Below are 18,076 nucleotides of genomic sequence, written 5' to 3'. Positions count from 1 at the left end.
CCACAGCCTGCCCAGTCCTATCTCCCAGCACTGCTGCTGGGCAAGCTGAGGCGAGAAATACCCCTTGGGCCATTCACATGCTGGAGGGGGGCGTTGGCCACCATGATGGGGTGCCAAAGTACACCTGAGGCTGAGAGCTGGCCTGCTTCACAGTGGGTGTTGGGCTCTGGGCGATCAGGAAGCCTTGCTCTCTCAATGATACAGCACCAAAGGTTTTCCTGAGTAGGAGACGTTGTCCTTCAGCAAGGGCGACCCCACGGCCATGCGCACTTTGTTCCAGCGGTGGCCTTTATTGTAGATGGGCTTGACGGAGCTGGGAGACCAGCGGGTCAGGTACCTATGGAGGGGACAAGGAGGTGGCTGTGAGGACTGGGGACCCATGCTGGAGCTGGAAGTGAAGCACTGCCTCTTCAGGCCAAAGGCCGCTGGCCAAGCAAACCCTTTCACCAGTTTTACTTTCTTGAAGGATAGGGGCTTTTCCTGGGAGTAACCGCTTAGCTTAGCGTGCTGTAAACAGATGGGTTGGGCTCTTGCTGCCGCAAGTGTGTGTGGCCTGGGTCAGGGCCGGCAGGCAGCCCAGGGCCACATGCTCCCTTGATCTTTATGAGTTGTCAATGTTTGTGTGTTTGCTGGGGGAGGAGACGGGAGGAAGAGCTGCTCCAGAGCAGATCATTCCTTTCTGACCTTGGCCCTGGGGACAGGAGAAGCTGATGTCAGGGCCTGGAGTAGCCCTCCACTCTTCCCCACTTGGCTTACTCTGCCACCTCAGCCTTTGGGGTGTTCCCCTGGGCAGTCATAACCTGTGTAGGACCCCTGACCCTCACCTAACCCTAACCAAGGGGTGGGGGCTCACGGGTGCAGACCTAGCTCAGGAAGGTTCCTTAAGTAGAAGGGGGGTGGGGGTGGGGAAGATGGCTGCCACCCAGGGTCCTCTGGCCTCCTTTGGGGATGGTCAGGCCCTGATAGTTCCCAGAAAAGTAGCTCATGGAACCTGGATCCTGTCCAGTGAGGCCTATCCTTCGCCCTGCACGCTCAGCCACAGCAAAGGCCAGTTATCTTCCCCTGCAGCCATGCTAGGTTAAGGTTCAACCCAGTCTTTTTAGAGACCCTCAAATGAATTATTGTTTTTAATTTAAAAAATTTTTTAGATTAAAAAAAGTGAAAAGATGATTGTTGATTTATACCTTTCAATTACATTTCCTAGACCCATCTCTGTTCCTCAGCCCTGGGCAGAGGGCACAGCACTGTGAACAAGATGCAGGAGGTACTGGCCTGTAGGCCAAGTGTGGCCATGTGGGAGGGGAGGGGAGGCCCTCCCTGTGTCTACCGCAGACGTTAACACTCAGCCAGGGACAAGTGTGTGGAGTGCGCTGGCCCAGAAACAGCTTTCTCTATAGCTGATGGTGCTGGCACAGCAGGCCAGTCAAGGCACAGGGAGGGAAGCACCTGGCAGGACCTGTTGCTGGGGATGGGTGAAGATGGGTTCTGAGCACAGGCTCCCAGAAGGGGGTCTCATTGGGATTCAAGAACCCAAGCAGGTCCGGAGGCTGACTAGGTTCTCCAGAGCTGTTCTTTGTCCCTGGCCCAGTGCCTGGTAGAGGGTGGGCTGGGTCTAGGAAACACCAAGGTTCCTTCCTCTCTCTCCTATAGTGGGTGCTGAGGAGAGATGAGGCAGAACACAGCCTGGCTCCACTGGGTCCCAGCTGAGCCTGGGCCAGTGTGTGGCAGCTCAAGGACCTCTGGTGGAATCACAAAGTCCCTCATAAAGGAATCAATCTCTCTCACAGCCTGGACTCCCTCTCCCCTCTGGGATGGCCTTTTGCAACCCAAGAGCCCCCACACGTCATCAATCCTGTGTCACGTTAAAGGACACCAGATGTATGGGAGGGTGCCTGGCCTTGCTTCAAAGGCCTGAGGGCGGGATGGATTGTATCCTCAGGCCCGCCTGCCGTCTCTTAAAGAAAGGAGGAGGGAGGGGGTACTCAACCCCAAAGGGTCCACATAATATTTGGGAGAGACAGGAAGAGGTTAATATGCTCTCCTCTTATAGGGCTGCTGGCAGATGGCCCAGCTGGCAATGTGGGAGGTACAGGTGGAGGTGGGCATAGGGCTGGGGTGCTGGTGGGGCACCAGTAAAGGCCTAGCTTCTAGGGGGGCAGGGGAGGCGAGGTACCAGGAAGCAGCCCTGCATTCCCACCTCCTGTAGCCCCAGCCCAGCAATGTGTGGCTGGTACCTGCCTGGCCTCACCCTTCCATGCTTGAGTTTGGTTGGGGACCTAGGAGGCATGCTGGGGTGTGGGGTGTCTTGCTTTGCTTCAGCTGTCTTTGGTCCCTACAGAGACAGTCCATCTTTTTCATTCCACACTGGGAATGGCCGCTGGCAGCTGGACAAGCTAAAGAAAAGGAGGGGCTGTTGGTAGAGGAGGATAAAAAGAAACCCCCAAAGCAACTTTACAGACCTGGATCTATACTCAGCACCTCAGGGGTATTATAGATCTAGAGTGTGTGTGATGTGGTGATGTCAGAGATGGGGAGGAAGAGGAACAGGAACTCCAAACAGAAGCTGCTCCTGCACTAGAGGGCAGACTGATTCTTTCTGGGGCCTGGGGTCTTCTCTTCCTCTGTAAATCCTCAGGACCTCCTTGGCCACCATGTGCAGTTATGCAGGTTGTTAAGTATATAACTCCAGAGAACACAATTCACAGTCATGAATGTTGCTCTTAAGTTGTACAATGCATGGCTTGCACAGCTGTAGGCAGCAGCCCTGTCCCAGAGCCCTCCCATTTCTAAGACCTCATTCTACCCTTTAGTAACCCCAGTGCTAGAGAGAGCTGGGATACTGAAAGTTTGTAGAAATGCTCTGACATCCCCATAGCAACCCAATGTGATGTCATAAACAGTGGATTAGCACTTTCTAACACCCAATCAGCAAAGCAGGCCTTCTTACCCTCTTTGCCCCTGTGCTAAGTGGTTTACTGGGGAGGGAAGAGGAAAGAGGCTGAGGTCAGCAGGGAGGGTGAAGGAAGTGTGTGCAGTACGGAACTGTAGCAGTGCTAGACTGATGGGGGTGGGGTGCTCATTTGGAAGGGAATGTACTAAAGAGCCAAGGAATACTCAATACTCTAGCTTTCCTGAGTGGGGACAAACCCCTGCAAATGGCTTCCCTGCAGGTCCACAGAATGCTCAGGCTGTTGACGCCCAGGTGTGCTTACCGGTTGAGTTGTGGTTTGCTCCTGGGAACAAACCCTTCAGGAAGCCGAGGCCTGTGATTTGGTAACAGACCTGTGTGGAGGGAAGAGCGAGTAAGGGATGGTCTGTGCAGTTCCCTCAGCGGTTTTTAGGGGGGCAAGGGATAGCCGAGGGGTGAGGAGGTTGTGATGGGGATGAGTCTAATTTGAAGATTCTGGGTGTCCACTTCTAAGAGGGGCTCAAGCATGTGGTAGCTGATGGGGGAATGGCTCCTGTAGCCCTGTCACCCTTAGCCCTGAGGGGGTTTCTACCTGCTCGGTGGGCCATCTTCACACACTCCTCAATCTTGCGGTGCTCTTCTTGGCACAGGCCCGTGATCCTTCGGGGCAGCATGCCTCCATGAGGCCGGATGAACTGACTCAGCAGCAGGACATCCTAGTGGAAAAAGAAAACCAGTAGGGGGACAGGGGAGCTCAGGGTTAGCTGCACTGGCTTTTGAAGCTGGGGAGCCAGGGCAGCTTGGTCTCCAGGGGAGCTGCCTGTATCCCAGTTCTCAAAGATGCCTGCATCTCCTTTGAGCACCTACCTGAGACAATGCCCTCCACAAAGAGCTGTGCACACTGGTCTGCTAACCTCACCCCGTGAATCCCATCTGTATTAAGACTGTCTGTACCTCATAGTGAGATAATCATCTGACAGACTAGGTTAGAGAACAGAAACTTCCAGAAGCATTAACAATCTTTTATGTACCTACAGTGTCTCTCCTGGTGAGGAAAGATCTGTTGAGTTATTCTCCTTGGGTAGGGTTAGGAGGATGCTGTGATCTTCCCAAAAGAGGGAACACCTGTGATGTTTCAGCCCCCAAAGCCTACACATCACATCACAGGTCAGAGTATATGCAGAGAGTTCTTCCACCTTCTTCCTATCCCCCTGAAGTGCTAGCAGGCCTACACATTGAGAAGGAAGGATGAAGGTTGTGAAGAAAGATGGTAGTTGTACTCCCACGATGTGTTGTGTTTTTGGCATTCCAAAGGACCATCACATTCTCACCAGACTGCTTTGGACAGGCCAAAGTAACAAGGATGAACAGAGCCAGGATAAGACAAGAGACCACCTTCCCTGCAACCTTCTTAGGCTGGCTGGGTGATTTCCTTAAAAACACTGATGGGGTTAAAGAAAACCTACTATTCCCCACTCCACCCCCAGGGGCCTGGCAGGCTGGTCTTAGCAGTTGTGTTCCATGAAACTGACTTGCTGCCCTTGAGGAGCCTCGCTGGATAACTGCAGATTTGTTTTAATCACTGGACAGCTCCGGAGGGACCCAGGCCCCTAATTCCCACCCCCGTAATCTTCAGAATCTGATGAAAAGAACTTGGATTGGGTTAATCCGAGGCTAATAAACTGTACTCATAGCCTCAGCTCCCTGCTGCAGGCTGCCAAGCAAGCTGACAGTTTTATGCAGCTCAGGCTAATGGTGCTCTGAGTGGAAAGGGGTAAAAGGAAAAACAACTTTAGTCTTCACCTCAGAGAGGATTAGGTTTCTTCTGCTGGATAAATAGAGCCAAGTATGTTTCCTGGAAACGGCTGGTATGAAGAGTGCCCTATGGTGGCTGGGCAGGTGGGAGTTCACATACCCATCGGCCACCAAGATTTAAAGTATGCCCACAACCCTGCTCACTTCCATATCACAGAAGCCTGTGAACACTGTCCCTTTGCCTCCAAGCTTTCTGTTACTCCAGGAGCCATCAGAAGGGCCCTGGCACAGAGCAGAAGAGCCCTGCCTTGCCTGCAGGTGGCGTGAAGCCAAGGCTTCCCAGCCCAAGAGATTAGCTGGGTCATTCTGTTTAGATCCCATGGGCATGTGTGCTCTCCTGCTCTTATTGCCTGGCCAGGATCTCCAGCCCTTAGTCATCCCATTCCACAGAGGGACAAAGGGACAACTTGCAGGTCAAATTGGCCCAGAGACTGAATCACCTGAAACTCAAAAATAGGGAGCTTAATGTCACCAAGGAGAACTTGGAAGAACAAGTATTGATTTCTCCATGCTGGGTCAGTTCCCTCAGGCCCTCCCTGTTTCCAGAGGCTTTACAGAGTGCAAATCAGCAACGTGGGCTCTGCCTGGGCTTTGTATCCCTGGAGTTTGTACTTCAGCTCTGACACTAACTAGCTCAACCTCTCCACCCCTCAAATGTCCTCATCTTTAAAGTAAGGATGAAGAAAGCACCGACTTCACAGGGTTATTGCGAAAATGAAGTAAAATAACACACAGGAGCACCTACACACAACAGTGCCTGACCTACTGTGGTTATTCACTATTACCTTCTTCGCCAGGAAACAGCAATTCTAGAAAAACTAGAACAATTAGGAGTCTTTGTAGCTCCGGTATGGAAAGAAGACAGTAATAGGTTCCAGGATCACAGTGTGGACCAGGAGTCTCTTCAAATACAACCTCGCTATAAAAGGAGGAAAGGCAATCCTAGATCATGATCCCACCCCTCTGAGAACACAACCCCTAAAAGGACTGAGTTACAGGGCCTGTGGTCTGAACACCAACCAAAATGAACAAGTGAAAAAACCCAGCTGTCAAGTTGACTCCAACTCACAGCGACCCCGTGTGTCAGAGTAGAACTGTATTCCACAGGGTTTTTGATGGTTGATTTTTCAGTAGACCACCAGGACTTTCTTCCAAGTGCTTCTGGGGGATTTTGAACTGCTAAGGTTGGGCAATCCTACTTCCGTAGTGATACTGCCTCGGAAACCCAAGGAGGGGTCGCTATGAGTCGGGGCCGACTCGACGGCACATAACAACAACAACAAAACCCTTCCAGTTAGTAGTTGAGTGCTTAACCATCTGTGCTGCCTGGGACCCCAGAACCACGAACTCTATCAGTGGCTCTCAATTCTGGCCACACATTAGAACCACCTGAGGGGTTTAAAAAACAATGAGCTCAGGCTCTACCCCAGCCCAAGCCAAACAATCTCTGGGGGTGGGGCTGGAGCATTTTTTTCAAGCTGCCTGGTGATTATAATGGGTAGTGAGGAATGAGACACACTGGATGAAATGCTCCTCAATGTGAGGCAGTGGCTATAGATAGAACGCTGCTGAAGTTAACCAGGGAATCCCAGCTCCGAGACACACAGAGCCAAGGGTCTCCACCTACACACTCACCTCATAATTATATTTGTGCTTCAGGTTCCAACGACAGATGGGGCACTGGCCAGAGGGGTTAGGGGGATTTGGACTCTCCTTGGGACTCTCTGTGATGTGACCTTCAATCTAGGAGGCAGAGAGAGAGCCAGTGAGGGACAGGGCCAGTGTGGATTCGGGTATCTTTGAGCAAGCCCTCAAAAACAGTGGAAATGCTGATTAAAGTTTATTTCCGGGGATTTTGTGGGAGTAGGTAACAGGTCTTTGCAGCCTGAACTGTGGCTGGGTGCTGGGGTAGCCATGGGCTCTGGTGGCCTGTAGGGGTAGTGGAAACCATCTGTACGTAATACTAGTGGCAAGAGGGAGGGAGGGGTTTGCTGTATCAGCTGAATTCTACCTTTCCATCCTTAAAACAAAATCACTTGCTGAACATAATGATTTCTTTCCCTCCCCTCCTTTGGGGAAAAGTAATACATGTACAAGTTTCAAGCCGCAAAGGGACACAGACTCCAATGAAAGTCTCCCTTCTCAACCCACGTGCTCCCTTCAGGGCAAAGTGCAGTTTAGCGTTAGGTGCCCGACAGGTCTATGCTTGGGGTTCTCAATGGGGCAATTCAGCCCCTCAGGCAACATTTATTTGTCAATGCCTGCAGATATTTTTCATTTTTGTTAACACGACTGGGGGGCGGCATGGGTTGCTACTAATATCTAGTGGGTAGAGGTCAGGGATGCCGACTAAGACAGCATACCCAAGACAGTCCCCACAACAAAGAATTATCTGGCCCAAAATGCCCCTGGTGGCGAGGCTGAGAAACCCCAGCCTATGCCTGGACAAGGAGATATCTGTGTGCATCCTCTTCCCCGTTCCTTGCTTTTGTCATCTTGGATGCCATTCTTCAAACCCTGCTGAAGCCACACGTGAAATGACTTTCCTGCTGCTGCCTGGCTGGCAGTCTGTCTCCTGTGTCAAAGCCTTGGAAGTACTAAGTTCAAAAAACCAGTGATCTGGGAATCTACTTCAACTGTGAGTGGGAGCTTAGCAAACTTTGCTGACTGAATTATGAGATGGGCTATGAGAGAATGGCTGGGACGGCTTTGGGAGGGAACCACTGTCTCCTGGGGGAAGAACTGGAGAAAGGGAAAAGGACCCGAAAACAAACAGCTGGCTGTGTGGGACAGTGCTACCTATCTATCTGCCAAGGCAACCATAACTACACCCGAAATATTTCATGGGTTAGAGAAAACATGCAGGTGCATGGCAGGGCTTGGGAGGAGGATTTAGGTAGGGTGGCAGGGGGGTAAGTGATTAGCATTTTCTGACTCCCTATTATGTATCTGGCTCTGTGCTAAGAACAGTTCACATGTAGCATCACATTAAATTCCCACAACCTAGTGAGGTAGGCATCACAAGACCCGAGAGAGTGACGCCTGAGGTCACCCATGGCAGTGCCTCTCCAGGCAGGGAGGGGCAGCGCTTCCCTTCCCCTGGGGTTTCACAGTACCACAGCGTCTCCAGTCCGTTCCCTGCAAGTCCCCACGTTTGTTCTACAAACAGCAGATTCACTCCTCACATGAAAAATTCTTTTCACACTCCAAAGGCAGATGTGTTTCTCTCTTCCAGCATGGAGTTTAGGGGTGAATGCTTGTTTTGGCTTTAAATAAGGGGACCAAAAAAGGTGCTCTAATGGAACAGAGCCCCTAAGACAATATAAGTGTTTTAGAGAGAAGTAGTGAAAAGGCTGAGAGCATTCTAGTGAAGACCCAAAGAGGAAGCCCTATAGTCCTGGGGATAAGACTACCTTGGGAGGGACTGAGCTTGGCTGGCTGCCAGAGGGATTAAATCCCTGGTTAGGATAGAAGTTAGAGAGGCCTCTGGGAGCTCTGTGAAGCTGCTGAGGATTCCTTAGAGGCATGGAAGGCCATGTGAAAATGATGCTGTCTTTTAGGGATTATAGGATAATCTAGGCCCCATGACTCTCTGAGGAAGGGAGGTAAGATGGGCTCAATGGGGGAAAGGGTGCAGTGGGTGGATGAAGAATTGTTCCAGCTTTCTCACCAACAGACAAGCCAGGGTGCCAGCCAGTGAGCCCAGAGTGTTTCACCTTTTAACTGCGTCACTTAAGGAGTGGCTTAATCATTCTAGGCAGAAAGGAAAGGAACTGAGGCCAGGCTCCTGGCTTGAGGTCAACTTCCTTTGGCTCTCTAGGCCTGCCACTGCCTTAGTTTCTCCTTTGGGAAACTGATTTATCACCTGCCAAAGAACACATCAGCAAAGGCCTCTGAGACCTTGTCATACAAAAGGCCATTTTAATCAAGTAATGAATGCCTCAGTCCAGGCACAGTGACTGTTCCTGATTAAATACACCACAGCACACAACTTGAAAAAGAATTGATTGTGGGATTTATGATCACAGAGGGAGCTGATTCTGGGGCCAGGAGTCTAGTTTGGGTCTCCTTCCCTTCCTCAGAGGAACAGCCAGGCAGCTCCAAGTATTAAAGAGGTTAGAAGTCACCAGCTTGATGATACTTACTATAGTCGTCTTCCCTTCTTGGATCTCCACCACTACAGAGATAAAGAAGAAAAATTAGGCTAGCCATTAAATAAAGAACATAGTTTTAAATAACAGCTCATATTCTTCACTTGCAGAAAGATGGAGCCTTCTGTCTGTACTCTCCCACGGCAAGGTTCCCTCCATGTGCCAAGGCTCTCTGCCCTGGAGGCTGGGTGGGACAAGCCCAGAATACTGTATAGTACCAGTTCTCTGGGATTTAGGGTCTTCATACTTCTTCTTCTTCTTTTTCTAAATTTTACAAGTGGGTGTGTCACCCTGGGGTGAGTGGTCTGCGTGTACATCTTGTTAACTATTGGGCTGAGAGCCCGCCCCTGGGGGTGAGTTTTATTCCAGGCGCAAAATGTATTCCAGGGCCATAGTATTGGGAGTCTCACCAGATTTCATCTGACCAGTGATTCTGGTCATTAATGAGTTTTTTTAATTTTGTTCCACGTTTCCCCTCCCATTGTATCCAGGATCTCCAGATTTGATCCTTTCCTGAGTGGTTGGCATTGGGAGCTGGGTACCATCTAGTGCTGGTCTCAAGGGCCATTGTGTCCTAGGGCTGATTGCTTCTAAATGCCCCACTCCCATTTTTTTTTCAGTTCTTCTTCACTGCCGATGCTAGGAGACTGTTAGCTGCATCTTAGATGGCTGCCTGAAAGCTTTTAAGACCCCAGTCGCTATTCGCCGATGTTGGATGTAGAGCAATACTTTTATGAATTTTGTTGTGCCAACTGAGTCTGGTGTCCCCCAGTACTATGGTCCTGAGGCAGTAGATCTATTGGATCTCTCCCTCGTAGTGTCTGGGTGTCTGTGAGGGATTACTGTGTGTCTGTCTTCGGTTGTTTCTGTAAGGACTGCAGGTATTTTGTATCACTGGTGTCTGTGCAAGATTAGCCTCAGCTGAATCTATCCTTGGTCTCGAGTGTACTTCTGTTCACTGACCCCATCTGATCATCTCAGGTGTTTATGTGTTTATCTGTATAGCCTAGTGTTTGGTGTTAATGGCAATGTGGTATTGCGGACACACTGGCTGGTATTAGTACCAGTTCTCTGGGATTTAGGGTCTCCATACCACTTTTGCCCTTCTAAGATGAGATTCATCCTGGTCTTATCTGAGGCAATTCTGCCCCACCGACTCTAGCAATAATGACACAAGAGTGGTGAGCAGAAACATTTACCAGACAAAAATGGCTTCTGACCTGGAAGAGTTTGCAAGCTAAGCTAGGGCACTGAGCTAACAACTAACACTGTGGCCCCACAGTGGATAAGCAGCAATGAGCCAAGTCCACTCCTAAAACTTGTCCCAGGAGCCTTGTGTAAGAATCTGTATGAGGACAGTTGTGTGAGTTAAATTCTTCTCTCCCCACTCTGTAGGATTTTTGTCATCTGCACTGGAGAAGGTGGTAGAAGAGTGACCTAGGAGAGGGGCCTGCAGATAATGGGTCCAGACAGAACTTCAAGGAGAATGCTGCCATTCCAAACAGAGGGGAATCCCTCAGCTCTGCCTATTTAGGTCTGAGGCAGTCCAATGAGAACTCCAGCACAAGACAATCAGCCACAGACATCTGTCAAACTGTTAAGTATTTTCTGTCTTCTGAATTAGGATGCAGAATGACAACTTTAACAATAATCAAAGGAAGAACTAAGCAAAGAATCTACAGTTGGCAAATATGATCAAACAGAAAGTTCTGGGCATACTTCTTTGTTTTTCTAATCTTTAGAAACAGAGACTCCACATAAAACTGTTCGCACAGGAACTGGCACATAGCAAATGCTCAACAAATACTAGCTTTCGATTTTAAGAGCAAAAGTATGGCCTTCTCCTGTAACAGAAAACTGGGGCCCATACATCTAGGCTACAAACTGTCTCTCCCCAAAATCCTAACACCATATTTTAATGGCAGTTTGACCACTACAATTACGTTTTACTCAAGCTCTGGCCAACGTAAGAAGTAGCAAAGATTAGAAAGAGGCTCTGCTTCTTAACTTTGATAATCCAGTGAAAGTTATGGGCCTCCTCCCTAGATAAAGGTACCAAGGATACACACAATAAAATAATGCAAGGACTTTAAGAGGCTTACTGAAAAAGGTACCAAGGATACACACAATAAAATAATGCAAGGACTTTAAGAGGCTTACTGGTTTGGGAAGCCATATTATTCATACTGGTTACCTCTCAGTGGTGTCAATAGGTGATTTTAATCTTTCTTTTTTTTTAAACCTATCTATTTTTCTAAAATAAACACGCACGGTTTCTACAATTAAAACAAAAAAGGAGAATGTCTAAGTAAAAAAGTGAGGCAATTCTAACCTAACCGGAGGCCCATGGTAGCATCTGTGATCACTGAGCTCTGTGACCGACACCTAATTGGACACAGACTGCTGGAATGGTTCCCCATTTGTTTTCTGGGCAAGGCCATTCATAAAGACTCATTACTCTAAAACAACCAACCTGAGAGGCCCTCAGTGTCCAATGCCGGACACACAGAGGAGTAAAATGACCAAAAAAGCCCTGGGGCTTTCTCCAGAGAACACTGTAGTCACTAATCAATTTGAAGACAAACTAGGCTTCTCCATCTAAAAGAAATGCGTCACCCCACACACGGATCTACTTGTACTGAACAGAGACCAGCCCAAGAACGGGATGTGGGTGAGACTCAACCTGGTCCTTGGTCTGGCAGCCAGTGCAGCTGTGAAGGAATGGTCACTGCAACGTGTCAGTCTGCAGACACAGCCTACAAATGTGAGAGAGCAGGGGGCACATTCCCAGTCCAGTGGGGTTCCAAACATCCTGGAAACTCTGGAAATTTGCAGAAATGAAGTTGAGAGAGGGCCTGGGGTGACCAAACTGAGCACCAACAGGAAGGGGGAAAGTTTCTGAGAATCACAAAAGAAAACAATACAAGAGACACATATTCTGGTACCACTTGAGTCCATACAAGAACAATGTCCGCAACACAAAGTGGATAAACATGTGGCTCCCCTCTTGGTGGAGGCACTTGGGTCCTAACCATGAGGTAAACAAGTCTAACAAAACACACATCACTCCCGGCAAAGAACCAAACCCTGAAGTCATCCACTGGCTCCTGGAAAGGAGATCAAAGCCCATGGCAAGCTCTGCTGTTCACAAGCTCCCCACACAGCAACTCTGAGCCAGTGAATCCTCTTACAATAAGCCAGTGGGTAAAACAATCAGCAGATGCTTATCTCATAAAGAGGAATCTGTCAAACAAGAAAGAATGACCCAAGAACTCCCTCCAGACTGAGATTGATCAGGGTGGTGTCTCAGTGCAGAGCGAGAGGCCCTAGTAGATTCTACGTCTCTGCAAACAGGAGATAGCAATCAGAATAGTATTGATTTCCAGTGTGCACACAAAAACATGTCAAAACCAAACAAAACCTGAGATCCATTTTATCACTGGCCTCTCCTCCATTTATTTCTTATTCAAGAGAAGTGGGGCAGCTAAGAGCTGGGCTCTGAAATACAAACACTAGTAGAAAACTTATCTAGCAAAAGATGGAATCACTCCTGCATCTGAGATATGGCTATATTAAATAAACTAAGGAAAGATATGAGGGACTTTTTTCAAATCAGAACTAAGGGCCAAATTGTTTTAAGACAGCAACCTCTCACACACATCAATTATCTGTCTCAAATAAGGCAACACATTGCAGAGGCTAGAGCCTTGCTTTGCCTACTGTGGAGAGTTACAGTTGAACTAGAAGACAGTCTTTGCCCTGGAGGAGGTAGGAAAACTAAAACAAGCATGGGAACTTCACTGTAATAAAGTCCATGCCTCGTAAAGAGGTCCTTTGAGTACTTCAGTAAATACTAGCCTAGGATGGAGTCCAAGATAACAGAATCATAATGCTCTGGAGCAAATAGCATTGTGGTGAGACTGTGGTGAATGCAAAAGACATTGCTGGTCACATAAACACACACAGTGAACTGCAGTGGTAGAAAGGCCCAACTGCGTCATAACAGAGGAAGTGAAGAAAGATGAATGCTAAGGAGTAGGAGGTGCTGCTGCAGAAGTATCCAGAGACCATGCTTCCTCTGGAAAAGATGCATGAAACCAAGTCCCAAGCAGCGTACGAAGGAATGGAGTAACTGAGTGGCAGGATGCATAGAAGGTGGCCTAAGTCTTGGAAAGGGTTGGGGTGGAGGGTAAGGGTGGGGAACAGAGTGCATGTTAGGGATGTGTGCCTACATTTCTGACCACTGACTACTTTTCTCAAATTCCTCCAGCATTGTTCCCTTTAGTTCATCTTCAATTCCATCACAAAGTTTTTAGGTCCTCCCATTACCACTCTTCCTCTCCCCTGCCCCTGTTCTTTTACTTTGGACCCCCGAGGGAAAGTCCCTCTGTGCTATGATTCAGAATGAGGACTCCTACTGCTGCGCAGAAGTTTCTTTCTACCAGCAAGTTGTTGTTATAAGTTGCTGTCCAATTGGCTCTGACTCATGGAGACTTCATGTACAAAAGAACAACATGTTGCCTGGTCCTGCACCATCCCCATGATCACTGGTATACCTGAGTCCACTGTTGACGCCACTGTGTACTTTGAGTGCCTTCCAACCCACAGGGCTCACCTTCCAGGACTATGTTGCTGTTAGCTGCTGCCGAGTCTATTTGGATTCAGCACAACTCCACGTGTGTAGACTAGACGTGCTCCACAGGGTTTTCAAGGATGTGATCTTTGGAAGTAAACTGCCAGGACTATCTTCCAAGGTACCTCTGGGTAGTTTTAAACCATCAACCTCCAGCCCTATATTGGATAATATTCTGTTGTGATTCATAGGTATTCACTGGCTAATTTTTGGAAGTAGATCACCAAGGCTTTCTTTGTAGTCTGTCAGCGTTTGGAAGCTCTGTTGAAACCTGTTCACCACAAGACCCTACTGGTGTCTGAAATAGGTGGCATAGCTCCCAGCATCAAAGTCAGAAGTTTCTTTCCACTATGAAGTTACTCTGTACTATATGCATTGAATGCTTTAAAACCCTCAACTTGCTCCCTACTTTCTCAAAGCGTTTAGCTATATGGCTGAGCACCCTGCCTGCTATATCCTTGTATGAAATGCTAGGCCTTCCATAAAGCCTCCCTTAGCTAATTGGAAGAGATGAAGTAAATTTCCTTTGGCATTACTCAACACAAGGTGCTATGGTGGTGCAGTGCCTAAGGCATTTGCTAACCAGAAGGTTGGCGGTTCAAAACCACCAGCCACTCTGTGTAAGGAAGATGGGGGAACCTACTTCCATAAAGATTTAATGTCTTGGAAATCCAGTGGGGGTCGCTATGAGTAGTAATCAACTCAATAATGGCAGTGAGTTTAGTTTTTACTCAACACACTTTGTGACAAGTGCCTGACACATCATAACTGTTAATTCAAATAACCTTATGTGTTTCTTTTTCTTGTTTTAAATATATTTCTTTCATAAGGGCTCTAAGAATGATAAGCCAGGAACTAAGCCTAAGGGAATCTTTGAACAATAGATGCAATTAAGTGGTCTTCAGCAAGTTGATTTATGAGGCTTCAGGGAAATAAGGGAGTAACGAGGAGATCCTGCCATGAGGTGTCACGGGAATGTTACTGGTGTAGAGGAAAGAGTTCTGGGTTTACTTCCAGCTCCATTGCTTACTAGTTGTGTGATGTTAGGCAAGCCACTGAACTCCCCTGGGTTTGATTTCCTCATCTGTCAAATTGAGGACAGCAATATCCACCTTTAAGGATTATTGAGAAGCCTGAATACACATATGTGAAAAACCTAGCACAGTACTTGCAGCAAGCACTTACTAAACTGTATTTTCCATTTTCGGCCCTGTTCAGCCTTGCTTCTTCCATAATAATCTTTTTTTGCCTTTGTGTGTCCCTCTGTTGGAACTCTGGTGGTACAGTGGTTAAGGCACTTGGCTGCTAACCAAAAGGTTGGTGGTTCGAACCCACCAGCCACTCTGTGGGAGAAAGATGAGGCAGTCTGATTCTATAAAGATTCACAGCCTTAAAAATCTAGGAGACAGTTCTACTCCATCCTAAAGTGTCACTGTAAGTTGGAATTGACTGGAGACCAGTGGGTTTGGTCCCTCTTAATAAACCTTGAGAGACCAGGGTTTCTCAACAGCAGGACAACAAACATTTTAGGCCAGATAGTTCTTTGTTGTGGGGAGTTGTCTGCACTGCTAAGATGTTTAGCAGCCTCCTTGGCATTTACCCACCAGATGCCAGTAGTACCAGCATGGCAAGCAAAAATATCGCCAGACATTGTCCTCAGTTAAGAAGTACTACTTTAGACTGAAAATCTTTACAAGTAGGACACTGCAAAGTCTACTCAAGAACTTTGATTAAATTAAGTAGTACTACCTAATACTTGGGAGCTCTGGTAGCATAGTGGCTAAGTCACTTGCCTGCTAACCAGAAGGCTGGTGGTTCAACCCCACCAGCCGCTCCTCGGAAGGAAGGTTGGGCAATCCTACTTCCGTAGTGATACTGCCTCGGAAACCCAAGGAGGGGTCGCTATGAGTCGGGGCCGACTCGACGGCACATAACAACAACAACAACCTAATACTTTGAAAAGTAGCATGCTTGAATATTTTCAGAAAAAGACTCAGCTTCTTCCCTACAACTTTAAATTTATTTGGGTGTCATACTAGCTGGGACCAGCAAAATCAGTTATATGTGTAATATTTTATGCCTTACAAAGAATGGGTAGAATAACAAAAGAAAATTGTTCTCACTTAAAGGCTCTGGAAACAAGGTGATTCTCAAGAAGAATACAGAAGATGGTGGCTTCACGTAACATCACATTCAATTCAGTCTAACATTTAGCTGGTAAGAGCTGTTAGATCTGAAATGAGTAAGAAACAAAAGTAAAACCTAAGTATTTATAGAGAGACCCACTTGGTTATGTCCATCATTTCCAACTAAAAAAGTTCTTTTAAGTCTAACCTCAAACATTCCTATTGTAAGAAAAATCTATTCCTCTTGCCTATTGCCAAGAACTATTTTCAACTTTGAATCTCAAAAAGATACGCAAATTGCAGTCATTGTTAGACCTTTGGTAAAACAAACAAAGAAACAAAAAACCAAACTCACTGCCTTGGAGTTGCTATCTCTAAGGAAGTAAATTGCTCTTCCTTCTGAGGGGTGGCTGCTGGGTCTGAACTGCCAGCCCTCTGGTTAGGAGTCAAATGCCGTAGGCACTATGCCACCAGAGCTCCCAACATTTGGTAGCCACCCTCAGAAAAAGGCATATGCCTATTTTGTGGCATGAGAATAGATGAAACACCTTTCATGAAACATGACTTCTCTTCTGTCTTTCTCTATTAACAGATTAGTCTATCTAATGTTAACCAGGCAGTGTTTGGACCTTGTTGTTCTAATAAATGTTCCATCTTCCTTTCACAGGTAAATTCTTCAAACACACTTCCTACTTCCATTTCTTCATCAACTATCTCCTTGATTCCCCCAAACTGGATTTTTTTCTGTCACTCTGTTGAAAGCTAAAAAGAGATCTCTTGTGAGACAAATCCAGTGGGCCTGTTCATTAGGCTCTTCTTTTTGGACTTTTCGGCTCCTTTTGACAACAATAATCACTCTTCTCCTCTAGATACTTCTTAGGTTTAGTTGGAGGATATGCTGACCAGAGCCTTGGGGGAAAAAATTACTTGCATATCACCCATCCTCTCTTGCTGCTAGCAGTACACAAGAGTAGAAGCATAGGCTATGTTCTCAAAGACCTTTTCATTCTTTTTTGATTTCATCCTTTCATATGCCTGTTCAAGGCACAACCCTTTATAAAAACTTCTAAATGTTTCCAGTTACAGACTAACCCTATAGTTGGTCGAGTAAATGTTTAACTCGCATTTGGCATAGTGCCTAAGGCATTTGACTGCTACCCAGAAGGGGGGCGGTTCAAACCCAGCAGTCACTGCTCGGAAGGAAGACAGGGCAATCTACTTCCATAGAGATGCTGCCTCGGAAACAGAAGGAGGGGTTGCTATAAGTCGGGGTCCGACTCGACAGCAGTGAGGTTTATTTTTTTTTTTTAATACTTATTATTTAAGCGTCTCGGAAAAAGGCTACATTTTCTCTTTCTCCAGACTCCTTTCCCAGTTCTCGGCCTTGAGTAAGTTCTCAGTTGCTGCTGGAATCAGGTCGCCTTTCCAGACTTAAGATTACCGAAAAGCAGAACCACCATCCAGCATTTGCCTCTGTTTCACCTGTTTCAAGGACCTTCCATCTTGGTCTCCACCTCTCAGCGAGACAAGAGGCCCGGACAGAAAAAGCCAGCGTCAGATCACAGGGTTTTCAGGTGATACAATGGAAAGGTTGGGAAATACGGAAGGGAGAATTAAGTTGCAGACCGTTACTGAAAACTTTTCCACACCTTGGGGCAGATTTTCCTTCTGCTCCTGCCGACTAAGCAGGCCTTTCCTTCCATCCTCCCCTTCCTTGCGAGGTGAGTCACAAGGAGCGCAACGTCAAGATACCAGCACAAGTTCTGGAAAGGACTTTAAAGCAACCCCGGGGCATCATCAGGTCCGACTTTTCAGAACCGCGCAAAGCAAAGGGAGGGAGGGGCGAGTGCAGACTAGCACCCGGCAACTGCCGCCCACCTTCTCCTCAACCTAGGGGTTGGGGAGGGTCGTCGGCACCTGGAACTCACCTTTCCGGAACTCGCGAGCAGGAGGCCGAGCCCAGCTGGTGGCTGCTGGGCCCTCCAGGAATCCCCGGAGCAGCCGCCTACAGCAAGACACGAGCGAATTGAAGGCGGCCATCTTGAAAACTGACCTCTTGGGCCATGCACTTCCGTTTCCGGAGCGGGGCGCGCGCAGTCGCAGTGGCGAAGGAAGAACTATACGGCTTGCGAGCTTCTCGGTCTGTCGCTTCTGTCACTTTCATTTTTCTCATCTCTTTGGCATTTGGCTAAGGAAAGAGGACTCTGAGTCAAGTCTGCGTTTCGTCACGAGGGTCTAAGGGAGGTCTTCTGCACTTCGTTTCGAAAGTCTAGGGGAGGTGTTCTGTCCCCTGTCTGCCAGTCCCCTCAGTCTCTGAAGTGGCTGGCATTCTTTCCCTAGAAAGCTTCCTCTGCTATAAATCACATTTATAGCCCTAATGTCTTTAAAGCTTTGTCTCCAGGTGTGGATTTTCAGCTTCTTGTGGCTGAGGCTAGGAATATCG

The 18,076-nt window shown here is 47.8% G+C and overlaps 1 protein-coding gene across 1 annotated transcript; it reads right to left on the bottom strand.

Annotated features, from left to right (window-relative positions):
• Nucleotides 1-192: 192 nt before the first annotated feature.
• Nucleotides 193-17,673, bottom strand: MRPS18A (mitochondrial ribosomal protein S18A). Its single transcript, XM_007936197.2, has 6 exons — nucleotides 17,562-17,673; nucleotides 8,869-8,900; nucleotides 6,359-6,466; nucleotides 3,501-3,624; nucleotides 3,213-3,282; nucleotides 193-337 (listed from the first exon to the last, which is right to left on the bottom strand). Exons 1-6 carry the CDS (start codon nucleotides 17,671-17,673, stop codon nucleotides 193-195), a joined length of 591 nt encoding a protein of 196 aa, XP_007934388.1.
• Nucleotides 17,674-18,076: the final 403 nt, after the last annotated feature.

The sequence above is a fragment of the Orycteropus afer genome, unplaced genomic scaffold (assembly GCF_000298275.1).
Source record: "Orycteropus afer afer isolate SDZICR_OR568_19922 unplaced genomic scaffold, OryAfe1.0 scaffold00034, whole genome shotgun sequence".
NCBI lineage: Eukaryota > Metazoa > Chordata > Mammalia > Tubulidentata > Orycteropodidae > Orycteropus > Orycteropus afer.
Note: the sequence above shows the minus strand (reverse complement) of the source record. Positions and strands in the feature narration are given on the sequence as shown.